The 26,935-nt window shown below is 47.5% G+C and overlaps 1 protein-coding gene and 1 long non-coding RNA gene across 2 annotated transcripts in view; one reads left to right on the top strand and one right to left on the bottom strand.

Annotated features, from left to right (window-relative positions):
• Positions 1-18,547, bottom strand: part of LOC138838195 (podoplanin-like) — a 28,795-nt gene extending 10,248 nt beyond the window's left edge. The window contains exons 1-2 of the mRNA XM_070037414.1: positions 18,371-18,547; positions 2,555-2,667 (exon numbers count right to left, since the gene is read on the bottom strand). Of these exons, the coding sequence (XP_069893515.1) occupies positions 2,555-2,667; positions 18,371-18,437 (180 nt within the window). The 5' untranslated portion in view covers positions 18,438-18,547. The remainder of the gene's footprint in view (positions 1-2,554; positions 2,668-18,370) is intronic.
• LOC138838196 (uncharacterized) lies at positions 18,132-25,513 on the top strand. Its single transcript, XR_011375571.1, has 3 exons — positions 18,132-18,190; positions 21,524-21,646; positions 25,208-25,513. It is a non-coding gene; the product is annotated as an uncharacterized lncRNA (long non-coding RNA).
• The last annotated feature ends 1,422 nt before the right edge of the window (positions 25,514-26,935 follow it).

The raw sequence follows: 26,935 nt of genomic DNA, 5'->3' as shown, positions 1-26,935 counted from the left end.
AAATGAACCCCAAATGTTTGGCGTGCAGACTTCCTAATCTCTTAATTCTTCTCCCCCTCCCCCAAAATATACTGGATCCATGATTAATTGTTTCTCTCCCTTAAACTTCAATGCTGCTTTTCCCCTTTAACAGTTTTTGGTGCTTATTTGGATCATTTGGTGGGGAGAGGGGATGGTCCTAGAGCTTGAACTCAGGGCCTGGATGCTGGGGTACTCTATCCCTGAGCTTTTTTACTCAAAACTAGCCATAGTTCCACTTCTGGCTTTTTTAGTAGTTAATTGGAGGTAAGAGTCTCACAGACTTTCCTGCCCAGGCTGGCTTCAAACCATGATGCTCAGTTCTCAGCCTCCTGAGTAGCTAGGATGACAGGTGTGAGCCACCAGACCCAGGCTATTTGTAACATTTTTTATTAATGCCAAGCCTCCAAGAGCAGTGGCAGCCAGGCTTCACTGAGAGCTGGCCTCTGCTGGGCCCTTTAAGTGTTTCTCTCCCTTACTCCATTCATAAACCTGTCATTAGTTCATTTATTATTAGTTCATTAGTTCATTATTATTAGTTCATTATTATTAGTTCATTTCTACTAACAAGGTTCAGGGTGTGCCGGTCCTCAGTCACAGCCATTAAGTGAGAGAGCAGGACTTGAAAATGGTCCTGAGTTTCTTTGTTCTTCACACTGGCTCTTTGTTTGGGAAGCATACGTGCGAAGAAGCGCATAGGGCAAAGTTCTGTGGAAGAGGCACACAGGCGCTGTGCCTTGGCATGCCATCCTCCAGGGGCTGCCCAGACACTCTCCAAACCCTGCCTGGAGTTTTTAAGGAGGCTCCGTGGTAGGTGAGTGATGGATTAAGTCATTAATGAAAGGCCATCAACTTGCCCTTCCAGCAGAGGTTCTCAAGGCAGAGGGTGCTGGGTGGGGCTGAGTGTCCCAGCCTTCTGATTAAGCAACGTCTGTCTTAGACGTCTGGAAGCTACCAGCAATTAGTGGACTCATTAGCGTAGAAAAAGACCCTTAGGACTTTGAAGCTTCCACAGAAGTGGTTCTGTGACCTGCAAGTGTAGGCCAATGGAGCATTTAACTAACAAATGAATAGGATCACAGCAAACAAGAACTCCTGTGCACCAAAGGATATAACCCAAAGTAAGATGGCAGCTGGGGTGGGAGAAAGCACGTATATCTGTGTTTAAACAAGCCAGTGGTAGAGAGTAGAAACTATGTTGAAAATGAACTGCAAACTTGTGGGCATTGATGGGAGGGAAAAAACCAAAACAACTGGGAGAGCAAGGGAAAGGGTGACAGTGTCCAAAACAGAAATGTATTCTTTACCTGACTCACAAAACAGTAACCTCTCTGTACATCAACTTTGTAATAACAATGAAATAAATTAATTTCTCCAAGGAGGGCTGGGTGTGGTGATGCATACATGTAATCCCAGCACTTGGGAGGCTGAGACAGAAGGACCAAGTTCAAAGCCAGCCTGTGCTATCTAGCAAGACCCTGTCTCAAAAAAGCAAACAAAAGGTCTGGGAGGTGGCTCAGTGGCTCAGAGTGTTTGCCTCGCATGCATGAGGCCCTGGGTTTGGTTCCTCAGCCCCACATAAGCAGAAAAAGCTGGAAGTGGCTCTGTGACTCTAGTGGTAGAGTGCTAGCCTTGAGCTGAAGAGCTGAAGGACAGCACCCAGGCCCAGAGTTCAGGCCCCACAATCAGAAAAAAAAAAAAAAGAAAGAAAGAAAGAGAAAAAAAAGAAAAAAAGAAAAACGTTATAACTTAACAAGTAAATGATACAACTCAGTTAAATTAGATACAACTCAGTTAAAAACCAGGTGATGGATTTGAACAGACATTTCTCCAAAGATGATATTCAAGTGATAGTAGGTAAAAAGACAATCAGTGTCAATGGTCAGAAATACAAACCAAAACCACAACAAGATATTGATTTTAAGCCAGCTAGCTATTCAGGAGGCAGAAAGTCCACAGACTCTTATCCCTAATTAACCACCAAAAAGCTGGAGTAAAGTTGTGGCTCAAGTGGTTGAGCACCAACCTTGAGCAGAAACAACAAACTGAAAGCAGAAGGTATTGAGTTTAAACCCCCTGTAGTCACACACACACACACACACACACACACACACACACACACACACACAAAGACAGGAGTCAATTAGAATTCATCAGGTGAGGAAATGTTTGTGCTGAGATTCCACACGATTAGTGTCGTCTGTGTCTGGTTCCAGTGGTGCTCCTTACCCATCAATAGTCAGATAAGAATGAGACTACGTATTTTGGAACTTAGAGCATCAAAGTTATCACCACATGCCCAAAGATCTTGTGAGTTTTACCACCTGGCTTCTTCATTAGTTTGAAAAGGCCTCATTTATGACACTTGAGTTACTCACAACTGACTCACCAGCTACCTCCTCCCTGGTGAACTGGGAAGTAGATTTTTGTGGTTCCCTGGTGTCTGCCCATGCTAGTTTTACGCTTTTTTACACGTCGTGTCCTCGCGCACCTGCTCCTGTCCTGCGGAAGCCTCCCCTCCCCTGGGATTACTTGCCTGCGGCCCCTCGGTAGGGCCTGAGGTTACCGGGCTGTCTTCTGCACCCAGCGTAGGCATGCTGTCTTCGGCGCCAGTAGTCACAGCATCATCTTCCAGGTGACCCATGACAGCTGAAGAAGGAGAATGAGTCAGAGCTGAAGATGGAATGCCACCAGCCACCAGCCCATCTTAGTTATCACAAAACACCCAAGACTGTGTGGTTTATATAGAGTGTAGAGGCTCATGGTCTAGAGGCTGGGAAGTTTCTGGGCATGGTGCTGGCCTCTGGTGCGGGCCTTCAGGTTATGTTAGAACAATGCCCAGCATAAGGACATTATCCCTGAGGTTCCCCCCCCACCCAAGACCTCAAGTCCAGCTGGCCATCTCCAATCAGCATCAAACTGGGATCCTCAGATCTCAGCCTCCTGAGGAGCTAGGATTACAGGCGTGAGCCACCAGCACCTGGTGTGATTTAACTTTTTGTTTTACAGTTGTGGTTTCTGTCCTCAGGAAGGGCAGTGATATAGTTAAGGGTGACAGGATAACAGTAGGCAGCCAAGAACAGTGGCTCAGGCCTTTAATCCCAGCGAAATGGAAGGATAGTAATCCAAGTCAGCCATAGACACACATATAAGTCCCTATTTAAAAAGAAAATCAGGGCTGGGAAGGTAGCTCAATGATAGAGCGCTTGCCTTGCAAGCCTGAGGCCCTGGGTTCGATTCCTCAGCACCATATAAGCAAAAAGAAAAAAGCCAGAAGTGGCGCTGTGGCTCAAGTGGTAGAGCGCTCGCCTTGAGCTGAAGAGCTGAGGGACAGCGCCCAGGCCCAGAGTTCAGGCCCCACAACCGGAAATAATAAAAACTAAATAAATAAATAAAAAGAAAATCACTAAAGGGCTGGGATGTAGCTCAGTGGCAAAGCGCTTGCCTAGCAAGTGCAACGTCCTAGGTTCGATCCCCAGTACCAAAAAAGAAAAGACAAAAAAAAATACAGTTCAAAAAAGAAAATCACTAAAGTAAACCAGACATAACGGCTCAAGCTTATATTCCTAGCATTTTGGGAGACAGAGTTTGGAGGATTGCCACTCAAGGGCACCCTGGGCATAAAAGTTAGAGTGCACCTCAGTCAGTAGTTGAGTGTGGTGGCGTGACTCACCCCAGCTGAAGGGAAGCACTCATGGCCTGTGCTTGGTGGCCTGTGCCCTGTCATCCCTTGCTATCGGGCAAGCCTGATAGTGGGTGTGGCTGCCCACATCTGTAATCCCAGTGAAATAGGAGGACCACAGTCCAGGTCAGCCCAGACACAAAGCACTACTCTATCGTGAAAATAACCAACGCCAAGAGGGGAAGGCAAATAAGAGATAAGTGAGGCAAATAACTTGCACACAGTGTGCAAGTTCCTGAGTTCAAGCCCCAGTACCACCACAAAGAAAAGGGGACAGGAGGGGAAAAGGGGAGGTTGAATTCCATGATAGCAGAGTGCTAAAGTCCCAGATCTTATGGGATACCTAATCCCCAAATTGACATGTAATGTAATATACATGTACACGTAATGTAATGGCATTTGAATGGCAGGGCTTGGTGGTCAAGATGAAGCCCTCATGATGGGACTTAGTGAGGGGAAGGAGGTCTCGCCCTGTCTCACCATGCAATGTCCCCCAAGAAGCTGTGACACAAGTCAAGAAGAGTCGCACCGGATGCCACACCAGGCTCTTGGATTTCCCACTTCCCAGACCATGAGCCACACAAACCTCCATTCGTCATAAGTGTTGTGGTCTAGGGTATTTTGTTACAGCTACTGAAAATGGATGGATTACAATCAGGCCGGCTGAGTGTGCTTGTGCTCTTCCCGCCTCTGTCGTAACTAGGCCTGGCTGTGTTGTCATCAGCTCCACCCTTTCCATGAGTTAAAAATCTGAGTCACTGGTCCTGGACTTCCACCCCAGACTGGAGCAGTTCTGGAAAATCCGTGACTTCATACAGTTGGGGATGAGGCAGCAGAGGGCTCTCAGGAGCCGGAGGAGGGGAGGTGGGAGGCCTTTCTGAGTAACTGAAGTACGGATGTTTATCCTACCTGGATGCTTGCTCAGAATCACAAGCCATTCCTTGCCTTGGATCCCCGCTGCTAGAGCTCAGCCGCAGGCACTGCTGGTTAATACTTAATCACTGCTTCTCCTAGACGCCTGGAAGAGGAGGCCTCTCCCGGAAACCCAGTGGGCCATCTGTGGTTTTGGATGGGCCACAAACACGCAATTTTTCTTCTCCTTCTTTTTAGTGACAGTATTGGGGCTGGAATTTGGAGCCTTGCCCTTTCCCTTAGCTTTTTTGCTCAAGGCTGGTACTCTAGCATTTGAGCCACTCCTCCATTTCTGGCCTTTTGGTTGTTAACTGAAAATGAGTCTCACATATTTTTGTCTCTAAACTGTGATCCTCAGATCTCAGCCTCCTGAGGAGCTGGGATTACAGACATGAGCCACTGGCATCAGATTAGCATTTTTTGTTTGCTTGTTTGTTTTTGTTGGTCGTGGTGCCTGAACTCTGGGCCTGGGCACTGTCCCTTAGCTCTTCAGCTCAAGGCTAGCACTCTACCACTTGAACCACAGCGCCACTTCTGGTTTTCTGGTGCTTTATTGGAGATAAGAGTTTCATGGACTCTCCTGCCCCAGCTGGCTTTGAACTTCGATCCTCAGATCTCAGCCTCCTGAGTAGGTAAGATTACAGACTTGAGCCACTGGTGCCTGGCTTCATTATTATTATTTTAATCTTGGGGGAAGGGAGAAGCCTGTAAACTGGTAACTCAAAGCAAGCCAATGGTTTGCGGCTCTTGCTGGCCACTTGCTGGGGAGGGCGGGGGCTGGGGGCAGAGCTGGGCTGGCTCCAGGGGATTTGTGATTGTCCAGTATGCAAATATTTAATATTTGTTGAGCTTAAAGGAAAAAATATTCTTCTGCCAGGCAAGCAGTCCTCATTATAAAGCACCTGATTTTTCCTTTGTCCCCCTGGTTTGGGATCAGTTCACAAATCACTAATTTGAAAATCACTCACTTCAGGGCATCTCTAACTTACAAAGTATTTCATGAACCAGGCGCCGGTGGATCACGCCTGTCATCCCAGCTACTCAGAAGGCTGAGATCTAAGATTCGGCTCAAAGCCAGCCCAGGCAGCAAAATCTAAGAAACTCTGATATCCAATTAGCCAGCAGAAAGCTGGAAGTAAAGTGCGGCTCAAGTGGTAAGAGCACCAGCTTTGAACAAAAAGTTCACCAATAGCACAAAGCCCTGAGTTCAAACCCCGGTATGGGCATAAAAAGTAACACTTAAAAAGATATTGAATGGAATTGGCTTGTGTTCTTTCCTAGAAAGCTGGGTTCACAGAAAGCAGAACGGGATGAAAATCCATTTTGTTCCCTTCTACACTTGGCCTACACATCCAAGTACTAAACTGGCTATGAATGGACAAAGGGCGCTTTATAAATGACGGCAGAGTTGGAACTAAGATGTGATGTGTGTGTCGCCGTCCTGGCATCCTCTTGGCTCCGTGACTGCCATTGGCCAGAGGCTGTGCTGGATAAAGGCTTCCAGAACCGAATGTCCTTTCCCAGAACTGTGACGCCCAAATCAGGACCTGGTGGATGGCCTTACACTCAGGGGTCCCCTGGGATGCCTGGCAAACACGAGACGATCCACACACCTGCTTATGTGAATGCAGTGAAGGAAGCACTTCCAGTCTACAGCGTCCCCCCCCCCCAATGTGGGTACCTGAGACCCCTTTCCTGCCACGCCCAGCCTTTGCTGGAGCTAGGGCTGCTGGGATTAATGCGGGGGGGGGGGGATTCCTAATAAGCAGGAATCTGACTTTTTTCTGTTGTGGTTCATGCCTACAATCCAAGCTACTCAGGAGGCTGAGATCTGAGGATCGCAGTTTGAAGCCAGCCCAAGCAGGAAGGTCTGTGAGACTCTTTTATCTACACTGAATCAGTAAAAAGCCAAAAGTGGAGCTATGGCTCAAGTGGTAGAGTGCTAGCCTTGAGCAAAAAAGCTCAGGGACAGTGCCCAGGCCTTGAGTTCAAGCCTCAGGATGGGCACCAAAAAATAAATAAATAAAAGAGAAAAAGAAAAGTTTATCACATGCAGTTAGTTGAAGTCCATACCATAGTACTTGAGAAGAAATAACTGAGCTACTGCTGTTTGTGTTTACTATTTTGTTTGTTTTTGCAGTACTGGGGATTAAACTCAGCGCTCTACCACATGAACCATGCCTCCAGCTCCTTTTGCGTGTTTGTTTTTCAGAGGGGACTGGGCTTGGACCACAATCTTCCTATGTCTGCCTCTCAGAGTAGCCAGAATTATAGCTGCACCAACACCCCTAGCTGTTTGTTGAGATGGAAATCTTGCTATTTAAAAAAAACTTTTTTTGGTCATGGGCTTGAACTCAGGGTCTGGGTGCTGTCCCTGACCTCTTTTGCTCAAGGCTAGCCTTCTACCACTTTGAGTTCTAGCTACACTTTCAAACTTTTTTTGTTTTTTTGTTTTGCCTAGGCTGGCTTGTGAACTTTGATCCTCCTTATCTCTTCCCAAGTAGCTGGGATTATAGGCATATACTACCCCATTGGTCAGTGTTTGCTGTCTCTTGATTACAAGATGATGTCATACAGTGAGCACAGATGGTCTATGTACATTACACTCATGCAAAAACAAAATCACCAAGCAACAGATTTATCAGAACATGTCTTGTGGCTAAGAGGCACATAATTTGATTCCCCCCCACCAAAAAATCCCACCTCAAGTCCCCTTATGATAAATCCTCTGTTCTCCCTTGCATCAAAGCAAGATCTCATTCTGATATTGTTCTTCCAAAGACTGTCACAACCATGTAAAGAACTTGGCTGCTGATATACAGGCTTCTGCTGCATAGGCTCCAGAACCCATTCTGTGAGTGTGTATGTGTGTGTGTGTGTGCGTGCGTGCGTGCGTGCGTGCGTGTATGCGCACACCCGAGTCCTAGGGCTTGAACTTGGGGCCTTGATCTCAGGTTCTCTTCCAAAACCACCATGTGTGTTTCTTCAGGGAAAAGGGGTCGGCAGCAAGAAAGGTTGTAAGATCTGGTCATCAGGTGGAAAGGTAAGCAAGCATCTTCAGTCCAAATTCATTTTCCAGCAGAGGCCACCTTCCTGAGACCCCCTTCCTTGGTTCCTTCAAAGAAAACCTATGATGTCAATCAGCAAAGTTCAGTCATCTTTATGTGTTTTTGAGGACTCTGGGCGCCTCCCGTATCTCAATGCACAAATATGTTTTTGAAGACCAGTAGCTAAGTGGCCTTAGAATGATTTTTATGACCATTGAGAAAAGCACATTAAAAAAAAATCCTAGGAAATCTTTATAGGAGAAAGGGCAGGGCAACTAATAAATTCTAGCCTTCCAGTAATATTTTAGATAGAGTAATGCCTTTGAAGAGAGAGCCAAATATCTATTTTGAGCCGGGTGTGGCAGCAGACAGCTGTAATGCCGGTAGTTGGGAGGTAGAGGTGGGAAGATTGCAAGATGGAGGCCAGCCTGGGGCTGCACAGTGAGACCCTCACTCAGAAAAACACAAAACAAGACAAAATTCTATCTGGAAACCAACAACAACTTTGTATTTTTCTTTCTATCACGTCCTAACTCCTTGGGAAGTTGAAATCTGAGGATCAGAGTTTTTGTTTTGTTTTTTGTGTCAGTCCTGGGGCCTGAACTCTGGGCCTGGGCACTGTCCCTCAGCTCTTCAGCTCAAGGCTAGCAACTAGCACTCTTCCACTTGAGCCCCAGCGTCACTTCCGGCTTTTTCTGCTTATGTGGTGCTGAGGAATCAAACTCAGGACCTCAAGCATGTGAGGCGAGCGCTCTACCACTGAGCCACCTTCCCAGCCAGGATCAGAGTTGGAAGCTAGCTTAGGTAGACAAATACAAAAGAACTCAGTACACACCTCAGACCACAGCCAGGGAAGAACTGCCAACTTTTTCCAGCCCTCGGCTGCCCCCCAGCATGTCTGAGGAACTGGAAGTTCCTCAGTTTCCCTGAGCCCTATCTCAGGCTGGACTTGAGGTAGGTCAGCAGCCAGCCAGGTAGAAGGGGTTAGAACTCTGCCTCACAATTTTGGGGGTTCCCCTGGCACCCCAGGGGTTAGCACGGCTTCTGACCATGTAACACATTAAAAAGCCTCCTTCACAATATTCATGCGGCCAGGAACCTTTGAAGTCCCAAGTTCCTCTGAAAAGCCACTTCTGAATTCAGAGCCCAGTGCCCTCAACTCTGGGCAGTCCCTGAGTGAGGCCAACATCAGCCCAGATGTGGCCAGTGGGTCTGTTCACCCCTCACTGCTGCCAAACATCTCTCTCCGTCTGGTAGATAAAAAAAATTCAGCCCTGAAAAAAACTCCAAGCAACTCTTCTCTCTCCCACTGTCTGTTTGTTTTTTTGAGCCAGGATCTGACTATATGTCCCGGGCTGACCTCAAAAACTCTCCCCAAATGCTGGGCTTACACGCACATGTGATGGAGACACTTTTTATGAATCTAGGCAGCTTCTACAGCATTTAGCCCTGTCACCTTAGACGCCCATAGCAATGTGTTCACTTCCTACAGAAATGCCTGATGCTGGCGAACGTCCACATACCCTGTGCTGACAGAGTCTCCCGCCATGTCAGGTGTTTGGGCACGGCTTGGCTGAGTGACTGTGTAAGAAATTTACTGCCCCACAGCCTCTCTCTCTCTTTCTTTCTTGCTCTTTCTTTCTTTCTCTCTTTCTTTCTTTCTTTCTTCTTTCTCTTTCTCTTTCTTTCCTCGCTCTCTCTCTTTCTTGCTGGTCCTAGGGCCTGAACTCTGGGCATGGGCACTGTCCCTCAGCTGTTCAGCTCAAGGCAAGTGCTCTACCACTTGAGCCACAGCGCCACTTCCAGTTTTCTGGTGGTTAGTTTGAGATAAGAGTCTTATGGGCTTTCCTGCCCGGGCTGGCTTTGAACCGTGATCCTCAGATCTCAGCCTCTTGTGTAGCTGGGATTACAGGCGTGAGCCACCGGCGCCCCGGCTCTGAGCTCCTTTTGAGCAAGGCATGTGCTCTACCACTTGATCCACTTCCGGCTTTTTCTGTGATTAATTGGAGATGACTTTCCTGCTGGGCTGGCTTTGAATCCTTTGCAATCCTCAGATCTCAGCCTCTGGTGTAGCTAGGATTATAGGCATGAGCCACCGGCACCCTGCTGACTGTTCTGATCTGGATTCTAAGCACAATGTTCTCTGGCAAAGAGGAAATTAGTTCACAAGGTTGTTTTTTTTTTTTTTTTTTTTTTTTTTACCCTCCTTGCTGGAATCCCACCTCTGTAATAACTTTTTCTAGAATTCAGCAAGCACACAGGAACTCAGGCCTCACCTTCAGGAAGTCAGCAGGAGCCACCTTTGGGGGAGGCTTGTTTAGTACTGACGACAAACATCAATTTTCGAGGCGTCATTCTCTTACCCTCACCCCAACTCCCCCAGCAGAATGGCAGCGGGACAGTGGGGAAGTCCTTGTCATCCTGGCGGAAACTGACTGGGCATCTGAGCTCTGATTCCCGCAGGGCCATCTGCCCAGTCAACCCTGCTGGAGCCAGGAGCCGCCTTGGGTCTGACCTCAGGCCCAGCTGTGCACAGGAGGGCGAGGCCCGCAGGAATGTGCAGATTCTAGCTCTTTCCACTGGCTGCCCTTGGCCTTCATCCTAAGCCTGGTTTGGGAGATCTCAATAGATTTGTATTTTGTGTCATGGCTGTCTTTGGTGTTGCAGTGCTGGGAATCAAACCCAGGGCTTTGTGTGTGTGCTAGGCAAGCACTCTGAGCAGTGAGCTACAGCCCAGCCCCGGGTAGATTTTTCTTTTTATAGTTTCTTTTTTAATTGTTATTATAAAGGCGATGTAGAGAATGGTTACAGTTACAGAAGTCACGTAAAGAGTGGACATTGTAACATTGGACATTGTAACCCCATCCCACCTCCCCTCCTAGTTCTTGATATATATTTGTTATTGTCCAAAGGGTCTCTGATGGCCTTCCCTGTCCCCCTCTCCTCGCTCCTTCCCACCTCCTTCCCATCTCCAGGGCTGACCTCAGATGCCCGTTCAGGGGACCATCTTCCCATGTACTCATGAGGCTTATGCAACTGGATGTCTTCCGATTCCTCCAGACTCACTGTGTGCATGAAAGCCTGCCCCGTGTTCCTACGTTGGTTCTTCATCTGTCATCCAATCTACTCAATCTGAGGACATTTTTCTATCCTCTGCCTTCCTGTCCTTCCTACTGAAAGTCCTTGATAATATCAGTTCTGTCCCGTCTTCATGCCAAATTGTGACCATGGTGTGTCCAGATGTTGTGTTACTCAGGGCCTATGCATGCCAGGTACACATTCTCCCATTGACCTATCTATGCCCTCGCTCCTCCTCTGTTTGTGTGTGTGTGTGTGTGCATGCGTGTGTGCACATGCATACACACAGTCCTGGGGCTTGAACTCAGGACCTGGGTGCTGAACTTTTTTGCTCAAGGCTAACACTCTACCACTTGAACCACAGCTCAACTTCTGGCTTTTTGCTGGTTAATTGGAGGTAAGAGTCTATAGACTTTCTTGCTCAGGCTGGCTTTGAACCTTGATGCTCAGATCTCAGCCTCCTGAGTAGCTAGGATTACAGGTGTGAGCCACTGATGCATGTATCAAACCCAGCAGACCTGGGTTTGATCCATCAAACTGGGGTAGAAGAAAAACTGGGCTACATAGCATTAGCTTACAGATGGGCATACGGATCCACAGGACAGAGCTGAGAGCCCAGCAATAGACTTATGAGCCATTAATTTTTGAGACGGTACCAAGATAGTTCAGTGGGGAAAAAAATGGCTTTAAAACAGATGGGGCAGGACAAAGGGACATGCAAAGGGATGGAGTGGGTCCAACTTCTAGAACTCTAGGTGGACTAAAGACTGTCAGAGCTAGAAATATATAACCTAAGACTAAATCTTTCAAACTTGGTTAAGCAATGACTTCCTCAATATGGCAGAAAATAAAGTAAGATGTACTAGAGTTCAAGGCTTTAACACAGACTGCATAGGCCAGGTGCTGGTGGCTCATGCCTGTAATCCTAGCTACTCAGGAGGCTGAGATCTGAGGATCATGGTTCAAAGCCAGCCCAGGCAGGAAAGTCCGTGAGTCTCTTATCTCCAATTAATCACCAGAAAACCGGAAGTGGCACTGTGGCTCAAGTGGTAGAGTGCTAGCCTTGAGCTGAAGGGCTGAGGTACAGCTCCCAGCCCAGTTTCAAGCCCTATGACTGACCAAAAAAAACCCCCCAAAACTAAACCAAAAAACAAACTGTATAAACAATTGAAAAGAGCCAGGAGCCTATTGGTGCTCACACCTGAAATCCTAGCTACTCAGAGGGCTGAGATCTGAGAATCACAGTTCAAAGTCAGCCCAGGCATGAAAGTCTGTAAGACTCCAATCCCCCAATTAACTACCAAACAGCCAGCAGTAGAACTGTGGCTCAAGTGGTAGAGCACTAGTCTTGAATAAAAGCTGCACCCAAGCCCTGAGTTTAGGCTCCAGGACCAGTGCATGTACACACACACACACACACACACACACACACACACACACACACACACACACAGTTCTATAATTATTCAGTGGTGATAGTTGCACAACTCTGACTTTATTAGGAGACTGCTGATTTCCTCTAAAAGATTTATTTTATGGCATGTATATTATCTATCAATAAAAAAATTTAATATGGGAATGAATGTTGTAAGAGCTGGAAAAAAGTTGAAGCTGGGCACTGGTGGCTCATGTCTGTAATCCTAGCTACTCAGGAGGCTGAGATCACAGTTGGAAACCAGCCTGTACTGGAAAGTCCAATTAACCATAAAAAAGCCAAAAGTGGAGTGGTATGTGGTTCTAGTGGTAGAATATCAACCTTGAGTGTAAAAGCTGAAGACTAGCATACAGGCCCTAAATTCAACTCCTAGTACCAACACACACACACACACACACACACACACACACACACACACACACACACACACACACACACACACAAACAGGAAACAGTTTTCTGGTATTACACGTATTTGCTATCTAAGACATACCTGTCTCAGGTGAAGGATACATTTCTGAGATGCTGTTTGATCTACAAAATCTAAGAAGGCCCCTACTGGATGGAACATGCTGAGACACCCATGGAACAGAGACCCCAATTTCCATGGAACCACTCCGATTGGGGTCAGGAAACCCACAGCTCCCAGATGCACATCTCTGCACCTGTCTAAGCAGGGCTTATGGCAACTTGGCTCCTAATGACAGACCATACAACAGCTACTCGATAAATACTTGTTAAATAAATGAACTCCTTGGACAGGGCAGCTTTAATACCAACAAATTAATCCCATCCTTTCCTCTCCTTTTCTAGGGACTGTAGGTGAATGAACTCCTTCTGCTTTGGGCAGGATGCTACCCATTGGCTCTCAGCCTGTCTTCAATCCACAGTGCTTCGTTCTTACAGATGAGACACGCTCATGTTGATGAATGATGGGAAATACCATGACCTCATCCGAAATGTTTACCAATCCTCTAGCACCTCTTCTCTATTTTTCATTTATACTTTGTGAGGTGGTAGCCCATTTGTTAGGTTTTAGATTTAGTCTTGGTGCTGGAACTCAGGGCCTTTGCTCTGTCCCTTAGCTTTTTCACTCAAGCTAGCTCTCTACCAATGAAGCCACAGTTCCAATCTGGCTTTTGGCTGGCTACTTGGAGGAAAGAGTCTGACTCTTTTGCTTGGGTTGGCTTTGAACCATGATCCTCAGATCTCAGCCTCCTGAAGATCTGGGATTACCAGCATCAGGCTGGTTTGTTTTTTGAAAATGGTATCACATTTTGTATCTCCCTTCAATCCCTGTTTTCTGCCTTTTTTTTTTTTTTTTTTTTTTTTTTTTTGCCAGTCCTGGAGCTTGAACTCAAGGCCTAAGCACTGTCCCTGAGCAGAGTGTTAACTCTACCACTTGAGCCACAGCATTGCTTCTAGTTTTTCTGTGTATGTGGTACTGAGGAATCAAACCTAGGGCTTCATGCCTGCGAGGCAAGCACTCTACCACTAAGCCACCTTCCCAGCCCAGTTTTCTGCTTCTTGAACAACTGAGTGAACACTGGGCCTGGGTCACAGCCTCTCCCTGGATTTAGCATCTTTGCCTTCAAGGACAAACCCATCTTCTCTCCGAAAAAAGACCTGGGCACAACACCTATGAAAGCAAGTTGGGCTGCCTGTCTGTGGAAGGTCAAGAGAGCCTGCCAGCAACCTGCCAGCAGTGGACAGGCTGGGAAATGGGCCTGGGGTGGGCACATGGAGGAGGCAGCCATCTTGATTTCCTGCCTCAGATGAATTTGGCAGGGTTCCAGTTCCTCGTAGCCTGGCTCTATCTCACAGGCTTGGGATGAAATATCTAATCACCTTCCATTCCTAAAAAAGTTTCAAAAAATCAGTGGCAAGGATTCGAATTTCTAATCAAATGGAATTTAATTTCTTGCCCACCCCACGAAACACCAAGGCGAATCTCAGAGACTGCACACTTGATTTGAGAAGGGACGGGAGTACCCCAACTTCTCTGATTATATGAATCTCTTCCAACCAAAGTTCATACAGGCCAAGTACCTGTGGCTCATGTCTGTAATCTTAGCTACCCACAAGACTAACATTTGAGGATCACAGTTCAAAGCCAGCCTGGGTAATAAAGTTCATGAGACTCTTAATCTCCAATTAACCATCAAAAAAATCAGTAGTGAAGCTGTGGCTCAAGTGGTAGAGTGTTAGCTGTGAGGAAAAAAGCTCAGGGACAGTTCCTAGGCCCTGAGTTCAAGCCCCAGGACCAGCATGAATGCAAGCATGCACGCATGCATACATGAACAGAAGTTCACATGGGACACTTCCATAAGAGAACTCTTCTTTTTACTCTCCTTTTTCCTCTTCCCCTCCCTCTAAAATACTTCTGCAAGTTCTAACCTGGCATGCCCGCTCTCTGAAGGCAGAAGTATGACAAATATTCAGATAAGCCAGTGGAATTTAGAGCATAGGTTTGTTCTTTGTTGGCAAGGATTCCGAAGAGTGCCCCACACAGTGAAGTGTGTGTCTCTCCAAAGTGTAGAATGAATCAAGGAACTTTTTTTTCTTCTTTGATGCCAGTACTGGGACTCAGGTCTAGTGCTCTCAGCTTTTTCTGCTCAAGGATGGCTCTCTGCCATTGGAACTTTTTACTGGTTAATTGGAAATAAGAATATCAGGGACTTTTCTTCCCAAACTGGCTTTAAATCAAGGTCCTCAGATCTCAGCCTTCTGAGTAGTTAGGATTACAGGCTAACTGCTTATTCTTTTTTTAAATTTAAATTTTAATTGTTATTATAATGGTACAGAGAGCTTACAGTTATATGAGTCAAGAGCTGAAAGTGAGGCTAACCTTTAGTTTTGCGTGCAAACTTTGTTTTCTGTCTTACTTTGTTTTTAGTACAGGGTAGTATAGTAGAAAGAGCTTGAGGTTTGGCATTAAACCTGTATTTGAATCCTAGGCCTGGCATATTCTGGGATAACTGTGTAATTTACAGATGTGGTAACAGATATAAAGTCACTTCTGCTCTAATCCTTTCAGAAAAGCAGAGTGGAGGAGGAGTTTGGTCCTGTTGATCGTGTCTAGACGCAGCCGTTTCCTGCCTGGACACCTTTTGAATGTCTGTAGTGAATTCTCTCTGGGATGTTAGACCTTAGGCCTCCCTCACAAAACCCTCCAACATACCCGAACTGTTTTCAGTGCCTTAACCAAACACAATCAGCAACTCTGAAGATCCCAGAACTGGCAAGCATTTCAGGGAAATCACAAGAGAAATGTATTCATCTTATGATTAATCCTGGGTGGCTTGCTCCGGGAAGAGCACACAAAGATTAGCTGCAAGTTAGCAGTGTACAGAATTTCACAAACACACTGTGATGAGGACAGGCCCAGTTCTTTTTTTTCTTTCTTTTCTTTTTTTACAAAAACCATTTTATAAAAATGGAACCAGATTAGCGCGCTCACTGGGTGTGGGGAACTGGAAGGGCTCAGACTCTGAGAGGAGGTTGCTGACATTCTTCCATTCATAGTGATGTGGGGAGGGGAGGGGGAGGACGACAGCCCTGCTCCTCTCCCCTCCCCCATCACAGCCAACAATAGCTCAGCTCAGTGAAGTCATTCATTCATATTCAAGTCCTCTCACGCTTTATACTCAAGACAAAACCCCTGCAGGGCCTCAGCTCTTTGTGAGCAGAGCAGCTCCCCCCCCCCCCCACCTTAAAGCTCCCCCTCCATCCCTCCTCCTCAGTTGGCTTCTTTTCTCAGCACTGGGGTTTCCAGGATCAAGGGAGGCTGGTTTTCCAGACAAGACTGGACACAGCCTGTCAAGAGTACCTTTGACATTCAAGAACTATCTTAAATGCCAGGGCCGATGGTTCACTGCAGTAATCTCAGCCACTCAGGAGGCTGAGATCTGAAGATCACTGTTGAAAGCCAGCACGAGGAGTCCAGTACACACATTAAAAAAAATATCAGCCGGGCATTGGTGGCCCACACCTGTCATCCTGGTTATTCAGGAGGCTGAGATCTGAGGATCCTTGCTTGAAAGTCTTTGAGTTGCTTATATACAATGAACCACCAAAAAGCCAGAAGTGAAGCCTCGGTTCCAGTGCTAGAGCGCTAGCCTTGAGCACCAAGCTCAAGCTCCAGGGCCAGCACACTCGCGCACACGCACACACACCATACACACACACCACACATACATACACACACGTATACACACGTATACACACACCATACACACACACGCACACACACCATACACACACACACACCATACACTCATGCACATGCACACACACGCACGCACACATGCACACACACGCACACACGTACGCAGACACACATACACACACACACACATTAAAATAAAATGAAATAAATCCAAGAACTGCCCTAAGAATTGCAGTCATTCCCTGCTTAGGTAACAAAGGAAGTAACTCAGTTCATTTTTTCTGGGGTTTGGCTCAGGTAGGAGCCTCCCTCAGCTTACACGTGGGGAGCACAAAATCACGTCAGTGGTGCACGCTCCTGCCAAAATGGAAATGGAAGGGACTGGTGCACAATATTCCACTGGAAAGAGAAGTTCCAAAGATGGGCCTGCCCCAGCCCCCTTCGTGCTACCCTCCCCCAGGGAGAGTGGCTTCAGTCCCTTTGAAGCAGACGTGGGCTGGGAAGGTGACTCTAGAAAGCTGGCGCACACACTCTGTGTACTTTCTCCAAGGTGAGGGATTTTCTGGGCAGAATTATGGAAGCCTCGCCTGGGCCCACCTTCCAGCAGACTGGTCCCTCTCCAGAAAAGATTCCCACCAGAATCAACTCAGGAAAACAGAAGAGAGATGGACTTGTGTGAAAAAGCTGACACAGGGCCCAGATCTTGAATTTAAGCCCCAATGCCAAAAGGAAGAAGAAAAAGGAGGAGGAGGAGGAGGAGGAGGAGGAGGAGGAGGAGGAGGAGGAGGAGGAGGAGGAGGAGGGGAAGAAGAAGCAACAACAAAAGAAAGTAAAGTTAAAAGATTCAACAGCCACCATCCCTGAGGAATACTTTCTCTCTCCTAATTCCTCCAGTGATATTTAGTGAACAACTACTATTGCAAGTTTTGTGTTTTTAACCTGGGGGGGTGGGTATTCAAGGCTGCTGTGTCTCCTTTTGAGCTTATATTATCAGGAAAGTAGACATCAGTAAAATCCAAGATCACAAAGAAAATATAGGCAGATGTTCTCAGGGGCCACCCTCACAGCATGGGGGCAGAGGTGTGTGTGTGCGCGCAGACACACACACACACACACGTACACGCACACACACACACACACACACAATGACCCTGCCATCAGATCAAGTCCATTAACGACACAAGTTAAGGATATTATTGGCCAACTTCAGCCCTAACCCACAACCCCAAACCCACTTAAACCTCAAGGCGCACGAGCAATTCCCCAGGGCTGAGAGTTCAGCTCTGTGACAGACAGCTTGCCTGGTATGCACAAGGCCCTGGGCTCCATCCTCAGCCACAGGGGAGAAAAAGAAAGTAGAAAGCCAGCAATCCAGGAGAGCATAAGGGTGCATGCCTGCAATTCCGGCCCTAGGATCACAGTGGCAGCAACAGCTGGAGACCAGCCTGGGCTCACTTAGGAGTCTCAGCCCAGTCTGAAGAACATAGCGAGACCCTGTCTCAAGAAAACAAAACAAAGAACAATCTCTCTCTCTCTCTCTCTCTCTCTCTCTCTCTCTCTCTCTCTCTCTCTCTCTCTCTCTCTCTCTCTCTCTCTCTCTCTCACACACACACACACACACACACACACACACCTCCCTAAAGAGGTTAAGGCTGGCCTCTTAGCTGAGGTCCTGAGTGTGTCCAAGCTAGCACGGCACATAGAGAGACCAGCGCCCAGCCCTCCTGCACACTGCACAAGCTCCTGCATAAGCTCCTGGGACCCTGGACATTGCTCCTGCACACCGACACACAGCCAGCCTGTGTGTCAGGGAAGACGGGCCCTCTCTGCTTCCACCCTTGCTGCCTGTGGTTAGTGAAGATCCTCCTGCTACCTACCCTGTGTCCTTGGGACTCAGCCTCTCCTCTCCTCCCCTCTCCTCCTTTCCCCTCTTCTCCTTCTTCTCTGCCCCCCAGGCTCAGGTCTCCAGCAAGTTCCAGCCGCTGGTAGCCAGTGGCCCAGGGCGGGCAGGCAGCCCAGCGGACACTCACCTCCCTTTGCTGGGACACAGAGCCAGGCGCTCCCCAAAATCCACAGCAGCACTGGCTTCCTCCACATCTTCCCGGGGGATCTGCTCTGAGTGCTGCACGGGGTGGGTGGGGGAGGGTCAGAGGCGCAGGAGCCAGCACCCAGGCGCCCCGGGACACCCTGGCTGCGGGTACCAGGAGAACAAACTTGGCAGCTGACAACTGGGCAAGCCAGCGGGCCACATTTATCCCTCCAGAGGAGGAGGGGGGAGCGAGGGGGGGCATCAGGTGGTCCCAGCCCTCCCCCAGCCCTAGGACCGCCCCCCTGCTCTGTTTGGCCAGCTCCAAAGCAGAGAGCTCAGACTAGGTTTAGAATTACATGGCCACAACTGGGCTGTGGGTGGGTGGGGAAGTGGGGGGGGGGGGTGGGGGAGGGGGAGCACAGCTCCCCCTAAATGAGTTTTTAATGCCGTTCAACCATCAGAGGAGAAAAGAGGCACGGGCAATGAACGGCTCGCTTTCGTTATTTTCTTATACTATACTGATGATGACTGTGTTATTTATTGATTTATTTTTTTTAAAGTGGGGAGCACCAGCGAGCATTTTTCTCGTTGCGGGATGAAGGGAGCGGCAAAGCTCCAGGGCTGTTGTCCATGCCAAGCATACGATTGTTCCTGTGGAAATACCGAATTTGATGGCTTACAAAAAAACAGTCGGTGTGAAGGAGACTGAGCTGGGTGGGCTTGGGGTGGGGGTGGGGGGAGTTTAGGGGGGTTTGCCACCAGGCTGGGGATGGGGAACTTGGCCAGCTGTGGGGGGTTTGGCAAGTGTTGAGCAAAGGCTGAACTCCCTGTGATTCAAGATGTGGGTGCCAGCAAGTCAGGTCAGGTGCTGACCTGTATCTGCTCACAGCTGAACTCATCCCATTTAATCCGGAAGTTTAGACCTACCGCTTCCACTCTACTGCTGCTTGGGCCATCTGAATCTGATCTCAGAAAGTGTGTACTGGCAGCAAAAGAACTTACATTTGTACTTTTGTACAAATGTACAAACTTATATTTGTACATTCTTCCCCAACTGTTGGGATTTTTAAAAAAATTAGTTGATCCAGCATCTTTGACTGACCACAGTAAAAACGTGTGTGTGTGCGTGCATGTGTGTGCACATATGTGTGCGTGTGCACATGTGTGTGTGTGTGTGCTGGTACTGGAGCTTGAACTCAGGGTCTCTTACTCTCACTTGGCTTTTTTCTACTCAAGGCTGGTGCCTTACCATTTGAGCCATACCTCCACTTCTAGCTTTTTGGTGGTCAGATGGGGATGGGGAATCTCATGGACTTTCTTTCCTGAGCTGGCTTCAAACATGGATCCTCAAATCTCAACCTCCTGAGTCGCTGGGATTGCCAGGTGTGAGCCACTGGTGCCAGGCCCACAGAAAAAGACTTTGTCACACTACCTGAATTTTCCAACCTTTTCATTTGGTTCATTTATCTACTTTCATGACAATTTTCAGTATGGTCTGAATTACTCTGGCTTCATAAGAAACCATGTTATCCTGTAATATAAGAATTTGTGGGGGAAAAAAAAAAGAATTTGTGGGACTGGAAAGGTGGCTCAGTGGTAGAGCACTTGCCTTGCATGCATGAGGCCCTGGGTTCGATTCCTCAGTACCACATAAGCAGAAAAAGCAGGAAGTGGGGCTGACACTCAAGTGGTAGAGCGCTAGCCTTGATCTGAACAGCTGAGGGACAGCGCCCAGGCCCAGAGGCCCAGAGTTCAGGCCCCACGACTGACCAAAAAAAAAAAAGAATTTGTAAGCCAGGTACTGGTGGCTCATGCCTGTAATCCTAGTTACTCAGGAGGCTGAGATCTAAGAATCACAGTTTGAAGCCAGCCTGGACCGAAAAGCTTGTGAGACTCTTATCTCCAATGAACTACCCAGAAAAAGACTGAACTGGTGCTGTGGCTCAAGTCGTGGAGTGTAAGCCTTGAGCACAAAGAAGCTCAAGAATAGCACCCACGCTATTAGCACCCTGAGTTCACCCTGAGTTCAAGTCCTGGGACCAGAAAAAAAAATGTGCACAATCTCAGTTGTTTCTAAATGACCTTTGATCCAGGAAGGTCTTCAGGAGACCTGGCTTCAAGCTGACTCACTCAGGGTTTTCCTAGATTACTGAGTTAAGACACAGATCACTGGGGCCCAGTTGTAACATTCTCATTCATTATGTTGGGGATGGGCGTGTGGGGAATCTACATTTCTGGCAAGTTCTGAAGTTGTGAGCCCTCTGCCATAGATGAAGATGGTAACTTGTCTGTAACCTTGTGCCTGTTGGAGGATTCACTAGAGGATGTTTATAAAGTGTGTTCAGGGAGCAGGCGGACCTTAAAGCGTTAATGGGAAAGCTGAGCTAGAGAATTGGGTATGGGACCCTCTATGCTGGGGGTCGGAGGGAGTGATGCTGGAGATTGAGGTTGGGGTCTCTGGTCCTGCCTGTGTTCTTTACGGCCTCTACACAGTCCAGAAAGCATGGCTGAACAGCTGTCTGTGACTGCAGAATGAGTTGTATGTCTAGGCCTGGGGCTGGGACCAAAATGCATTTGGCAAGACCAATGAGGCTGTGGGTGGTGGTTGTACTGACACGGAGGGGTGTGTGTGTGTGTGTGTGTGTGTGTGTGTGTGTGTGTGTGTGTGTGTGTGTGTGTGTGTGTGTGTGTGTGTGTGTGTGAATGACAATCACAGCACTCTGACTGCCTGGTAGCTGGGCCACAGGAGCACTGGGCTTCCTTGAAATGGAAGCATCAATTCTGCATTGAAGGGCTTGAAGCACAGCCAAGACTCCTCCAATCCCTGGATGGTTTGTCCACTAGGCCCTGAGTGCTCTTCAGCTTCTGAGTATTTTTGTTTTATGCTTCTCTTCCTTCCTTCCTTCCTTCCTTCCTTCCTTCCTTCCTTCCTTCCTTCCTTCCTTCCTTCCTTCCTTTCTTCTTTCCTTCCTTCCTTCCTTTCTTCCTTCCTTCCTTCCTTCCTTCCTTCCTTCTTTTGTGATATTAGTGTGTGAACTCTGGGTCTCAGAGCTCAAGCTTGCTGTTATGTGCTCTGTCTCGAGACATGTCTCAGTCTTTTTGTTGAGATTTTGCCTTAGAGGCTGGACTCACACCACGATCCTCCCACCTACAGGAAATCTGTGTGCATTGGCCAGCCAAAGACCCCCAGCCCTGTCCCTGTGCTGAGCTCAATCTCCTCCAGCTTTACCACTGCCCAACTCCAGCGTGGGGTCCTCAAAGGACTGAGCTTGGACAGGTACGTGACTCATACTTGTAATCTCAGCTATTTGGGAGACAGAGATAAGAGGATCATGGTGCTGAGGTCAGGTTGGGTAAAAAACAAAGGGACCTATTGGAAAAATAGCTCTAGCAAAAAGGGCTGGGGCATGGCCCAAGTGTTGGTACTCCTGCCTAGCAAATTCAGGGGCTCTGATATCAAGTCTCAGTGTTGCTTCCCTAAAGTGGGGGTCCCAAAATGTTTCTGCCTCTGTGGTGTTCCTCTAGGACCTTTGAGGATTCCACAGGCTCCCTGAAGTCAGGAGCTTGGCTTATTATGTACTCACGTTTCTATCACTTTCTTTTTTTGTTGTTTGTTGTTTTTTGTTCGGTCGTGGGGCTTGAACTCTGGGCTTGGGCGCTGTCCCTCAGCTCTTCAGCTCAAGGCGAGTGCTCTATTGAGCCACAGCACCACTTCCGGTTTTCTAGTGGTTAATTGGAGCTAAGAGTCTCATGGACTTTCCTGCCCAGGCTGGCTTTGAACCACGATCCTCAGATCTTAGCCTCCTGAGTAGCTAGGATTGCAGGCGTGAGCCACTGGTGCCCGGCTCTATCACTTTCAAATACATATTATATATAATCTATCAGCATCTGGCCCTGTTCCATAATTTGGTGTTGTGATTTCTGCCAGTGCTTCAGACAATCTTCACCCATAGATCAACCCCAATCCAGCTTGAAACTCAAAAGTTGGGTCCACGGTATATGACATAGAGTCAGTCAGCTTGACCAGGCAAAAGTGGAAGCTGCAAGTGACATCTATGGTTTCTGGGATGCTGAGAAAGTCCACCAGCACCTCTCCCCCCTGAGCATGCTTCCCTTTCTTCCAAAAACCTGGATGATTCCACGGTGGCTTGTTCCTCAGCTAAAACCCTACCCCCTTCTCACTGCAAAAATTCCTAGAAAGGGTAGCTAGCCCTGGCACAGCCCATCTTGCAGACTTTGATAGAGATGGGGTCTTCGTCTGTTTTGGGTTACTTCAATGGAGTATCTGAAACTGGGTACTTTATAAAGAAAAGGAAGATCTACGTTTTCACATTCCTAAAAGCTAGGAAGCCCACGATCAAGGGCCCAAATCTGGTGAGGGTCTTTTCACTGTGTCCTAACACAGTAAGAGGTATCACATGGCCACAAGGTACTTTCTGCAAGCAAACTCCAGCCTTGTCTGGTGGTGTTTATCTAAAACACCAGCTACTTGGGAAGCAGCAGTAGGAAGATCACAGTCTAAGGCAGGGCCAGACAAAAAGCAAGAGATCTTATTAAAGATGAATGAATGGGTGGGAATGTGGCTTAGTGGTAGAGCGCTTACCTAGCATGCTCGAAGCCCTGGGTTCCATTCCTTAGCACCACATAAACAGAAAAAGCTAGAAGTGGCGCTGTGGCTCAAGTGGTAGAGTGCTAGCCTTGAGCAAAAGGAGCTCAGGGACAGCACCCAGGCCCTGAGTTTAAGCCCCAGGACTAGGAAAACAAAAAAGAGAACTAAACATCAAGGGGAGGGAGGGCATGGCTAAAGCATGAAGCCCTGTGTTCAATTCCAGTTATTGCCAAATAAAATAAAAAGTGGTTTGTGAGACTGTAAAGGAAAAAAGGGGGGCACTAATTCCATCTGGAAGCCCCACCCCCAGGACCTCATCTAACTTTAATTGCTTTCCAAAGACACCATCTCCACATACCATTAACATAGGAGTTTCCAACACATGATGAATTCCAGTCAAGTGGTATCTGAGTATGGCTCTGGTTTCCTAGAGTAGGTTCTAATAGAGGATGCAAGGTACTGTGTTCGTGGGCTGCCAAGAAGGAGGTGTGCGAAATAGGAAGCCTGGAGAACTGAAGGAGTGTTTATTAACTTGGCCTTGCTGTGTGTTGGCTATGGCATCCACCAGGTTTGGCATGAGCAGACCAGCCTCTGGCCCTCCTCTCTCTGGGACAGGCCACACCCCACTCTACCCCTCACTCTGGCAGGGGTAGTTAAGTCTTTACCAACTATGTATTTATTAGCCAAGGTGAGGCCCTGTGGCTGTCCCAGGACAAGAAACAAGGGGTCCTGTTTAACTTTTCACTGGTCTATTCAGAGCACCTGGCTTTTGCCTGCAGAAAACAAAACAACAACAACAACAAAAAAAAAACAGGGAAAAAGAAAACCAAAACACTGAACTCTGGATCAACAAGCATCTGTGTCTTTTATCCTCTGGGGAAACCCTTGGCCATCAAGGCTGGATGTGGTCACCTGGCTTTCAGATGCTCCAAGAGGACAGAGAGAGCTGCTCTGGCCAGTAGAATGAGCATGACCTTTGAGGGGAGGGTGAACACTCCATCTTAGCTCATCCTTATCCAAAACTGGTCCACATCGTCCCACAGAGATGCAGCTGTTCCCTCAGGTAGATGGTAAAATGACTCACAACAACTGCTTAGTTACACACCACCCAGCCAAAAGGCACAGTTGTCTGAACCAGGATTTGAATTCAGGGTCTCTGATGGTTTGAATGAAAAGGGTCACTAATTGCTTTAGGGGTCTGGGAACATGGACTCAGGTTGGTTTTTATCATATTTATTTTCACATAATTCTGAAGTCCCTTCCCTTTCTGTTCCATTTTCCCAGGCAGAGCCTTGCTATGTAGCCCGGGCTGGTCTAGAACTTGATATTATCCAACTGCTCTGGCCTTAGCTTCCTGAATTCTGGGATTGGAGGATGACCTTCCATGCCTGGCTAATATTGAGTTTTAATGGACAGACAAACAGTCCTGGGGCTTGAACTCAGGGCTAGGGTGTGTCCTGTAGGGCTAGCACTCTATCACAAGAGCCACAACTCCACTTCTGGCTTTTTTGGTAGTTTAGTAGGGATAAGAGTCTTACAGACTTTCTTGCCCAGGCTGGCTTTGAACCGCATCCTCAGATCTCAGTCTCCTGAGTGGCTAGGATTACAGGAGTGGACCACCAGCACCTGTCTATATATATATATATATATATATATATATATATATATATATATATAGAGAGAGAGAGAGAGAGAGAGAGAGAGAGAGAGAGGTTTTTGAGTTTTTGTTTTGTTTTGTTTTGTCAGACGTGGAGCTTGAACTCTAGGCCTGGGCTCTGTCCCTCAACTCTTCAGCTGAAGAGTGCTCTCCACTTGAGCCACAGCGCCACTTCTGGTTTTCTGGTGGTTAATTGGGAGTAAGAGTCTCCCAGACTTTCCTGCCTGGGCTGGCTTTGAACCACAATCCTCAGATTTTAGCCCCCTAAGTAGCTAAGATTACAGGCGTGAGCCATGGGTGCCCAGCTTTTGTGTTTTGTTTTGTTTTTTAACCATTCACACAATACCCACAGAAAGCTCCTTTCCCAGTGTGTACTGGGATTCCCTAAGTGTGAAGATTGCACATCGCTCGGAAGGCAAATGAAATGCGTGTGGCTCAGTGCGGGAGGCTGGAAAGCCGGGCAGGGCTGGGCTAGCGGGCAGGCGGCAGGGTCAGGGGGTCTACCTTGCTGTTCCCTGGAAGGGCAGGGCCTTGATGACATATCAACCCTAGCTTTTTGTCTGTTTCCCTAGGCAAAAACTTGACTTATAAAAGAAGACGGTGCTACTATGTACCTATGACCATATAAGATGATGCTAAGCGAAATGAACCCCAAGATAAGGACGCAAGAAGTTTTTTCTTTGTCACTGTTGTTTTTTAATTTACTGTGTGGGTTTTTTTTTGTTTCTTTTGTTTGTTCTTCCCCCATGATATAACCCCTGCTGTCACTGTCTTTGATTCCATGCTCTGCATCTTGTATATATATATTTCTAATTCGGGGAGGGAAGGGAAATAACAAAATGCTGAAACAAGGATACAGGTTGACCCAGTGTAACAATGAGATGTACAAGACACTATGTTGAAAACAAACTTTACAACTTGGGAGGAGGAGGAGTTGGGGATGTGGGGAGGGAAGGGATGGTCAGGGAAAATCAAAGGAGGGAGTAACAATGCTCGATAGGAAATGTATTCATTACTCATGTAACTGTAACCCCTCTGTACAGTATCTTTACAATAAAAAGTATTAAAAAAGAAGAAGAAGATGGGGTTAGGTGTGGCTGGGAAGGTGGCTCAGTGGTAGAGTGCTTGCCTTGCATGCATGAGGCCCTGGTTTTGATTCCTCAGCACCACATACGCAGAAAAAGCCAGAAGTGGTGCTGTGGGGCTCAAGTGGTAGAGTGCTAGCCTTGAGCTGAAGAGCTGGACAGTGCCCAGGCCCAGAGTTCAAGCCCACGACCGACCAAAAAAAAAAAAAAAAAAGAAAGAAGACAGGGCGAAGGACCCAAGGACTCAGCCTAGAAGGTTCCCCCATGTACTGAGGACACCCACTCATTATCCTGCCAGTTCCTGCCCACATGCTTGGGCACCATGACAGCAAACCACCAGTGCCACAGACCTCCGGCCTGCCAGCCCTGAAGACCTTTCCAGAGACGAGGCCTCAGGCCCTCAGGTGAGGGGCGCAGTGGCTTTGGAACAGCCTAGACCTCGCTTGTATTTTAGAAGCTCTTTTGTTTGAGGCCTCAAATCTGTTTTAATCAGCTCTCAGGAATCTAATTCAAATACTCAAGACAAGCAGCTGCCAGGAGGTGGGTTTGGCCCTGATAGGAAAACAGGGAAAAGCTTAAAAGTTAATAAAGCTAGAAGAAAACAGCTTGTGTGTTAGCAGTCCAACTTCCAGAGCTCCCTGGCTGCCTTTAGGTTGTGGATGGGGACAAGACTCTCTTTGAATTGCAGAAGCCTAAGTTTTATAGAGAAAACAGCAAAAGGCACCAGGGGGTTCCTGTGAGATGCTGGAGTGGCTGACTCAGGGATGGGTCACGTGCTTGTTACGTGCTTGTCACGTGCACTAGGGTAGGAAGGTCATTGTGCACATTATTGAGTCTCTGAACAACTATCGAGTCTGTGCCAGGCAGTGTCCTAGGCTCCAGGAACCAGGCAAGGACAAAGTCTGTTTCTGAGCCTCTTATATTCCAAAAGATGATGGGAGCAGAAATAAAACAGATGAGTGGAGCTTGTACGAAGTGTCCCCCCAAAAAACAAAAGGCATTAAGCTGAGAAGCAATCGTCTACCTGGGGCAGCCCTGGTCAAGGCTGGTGCTTTACCACTTGAGCCACACCCTCACTTCTTTATCTTTGATAAAGTCAGTTCAGAGAAGAGAGATAAAACTCCCTCCATTCCAACAGTCTTTTTTTTTTTTTTTCCTGCAGCACTGGGAATAGAATGTTTGGCCTCTGTATGTACACATGTGTATACATACAAA

Source organism: Dipodomys merriami, unplaced genomic scaffold, assembly GCF_024711535.1.
Source record: "Dipodomys merriami isolate MVZ:Mamm:240054 unplaced genomic scaffold, mDipMer1.0.p SCAF_28, whole genome shotgun sequence".
Taxonomy (NCBI): domain Eukaryota; kingdom Metazoa; phylum Chordata; class Mammalia; order Rodentia; family Heteromyidae; genus Dipodomys; species Dipodomys merriami.
Note: the sequence above shows the minus strand (reverse complement) of the source record. Positions and strands in the feature narration are given on the sequence as shown.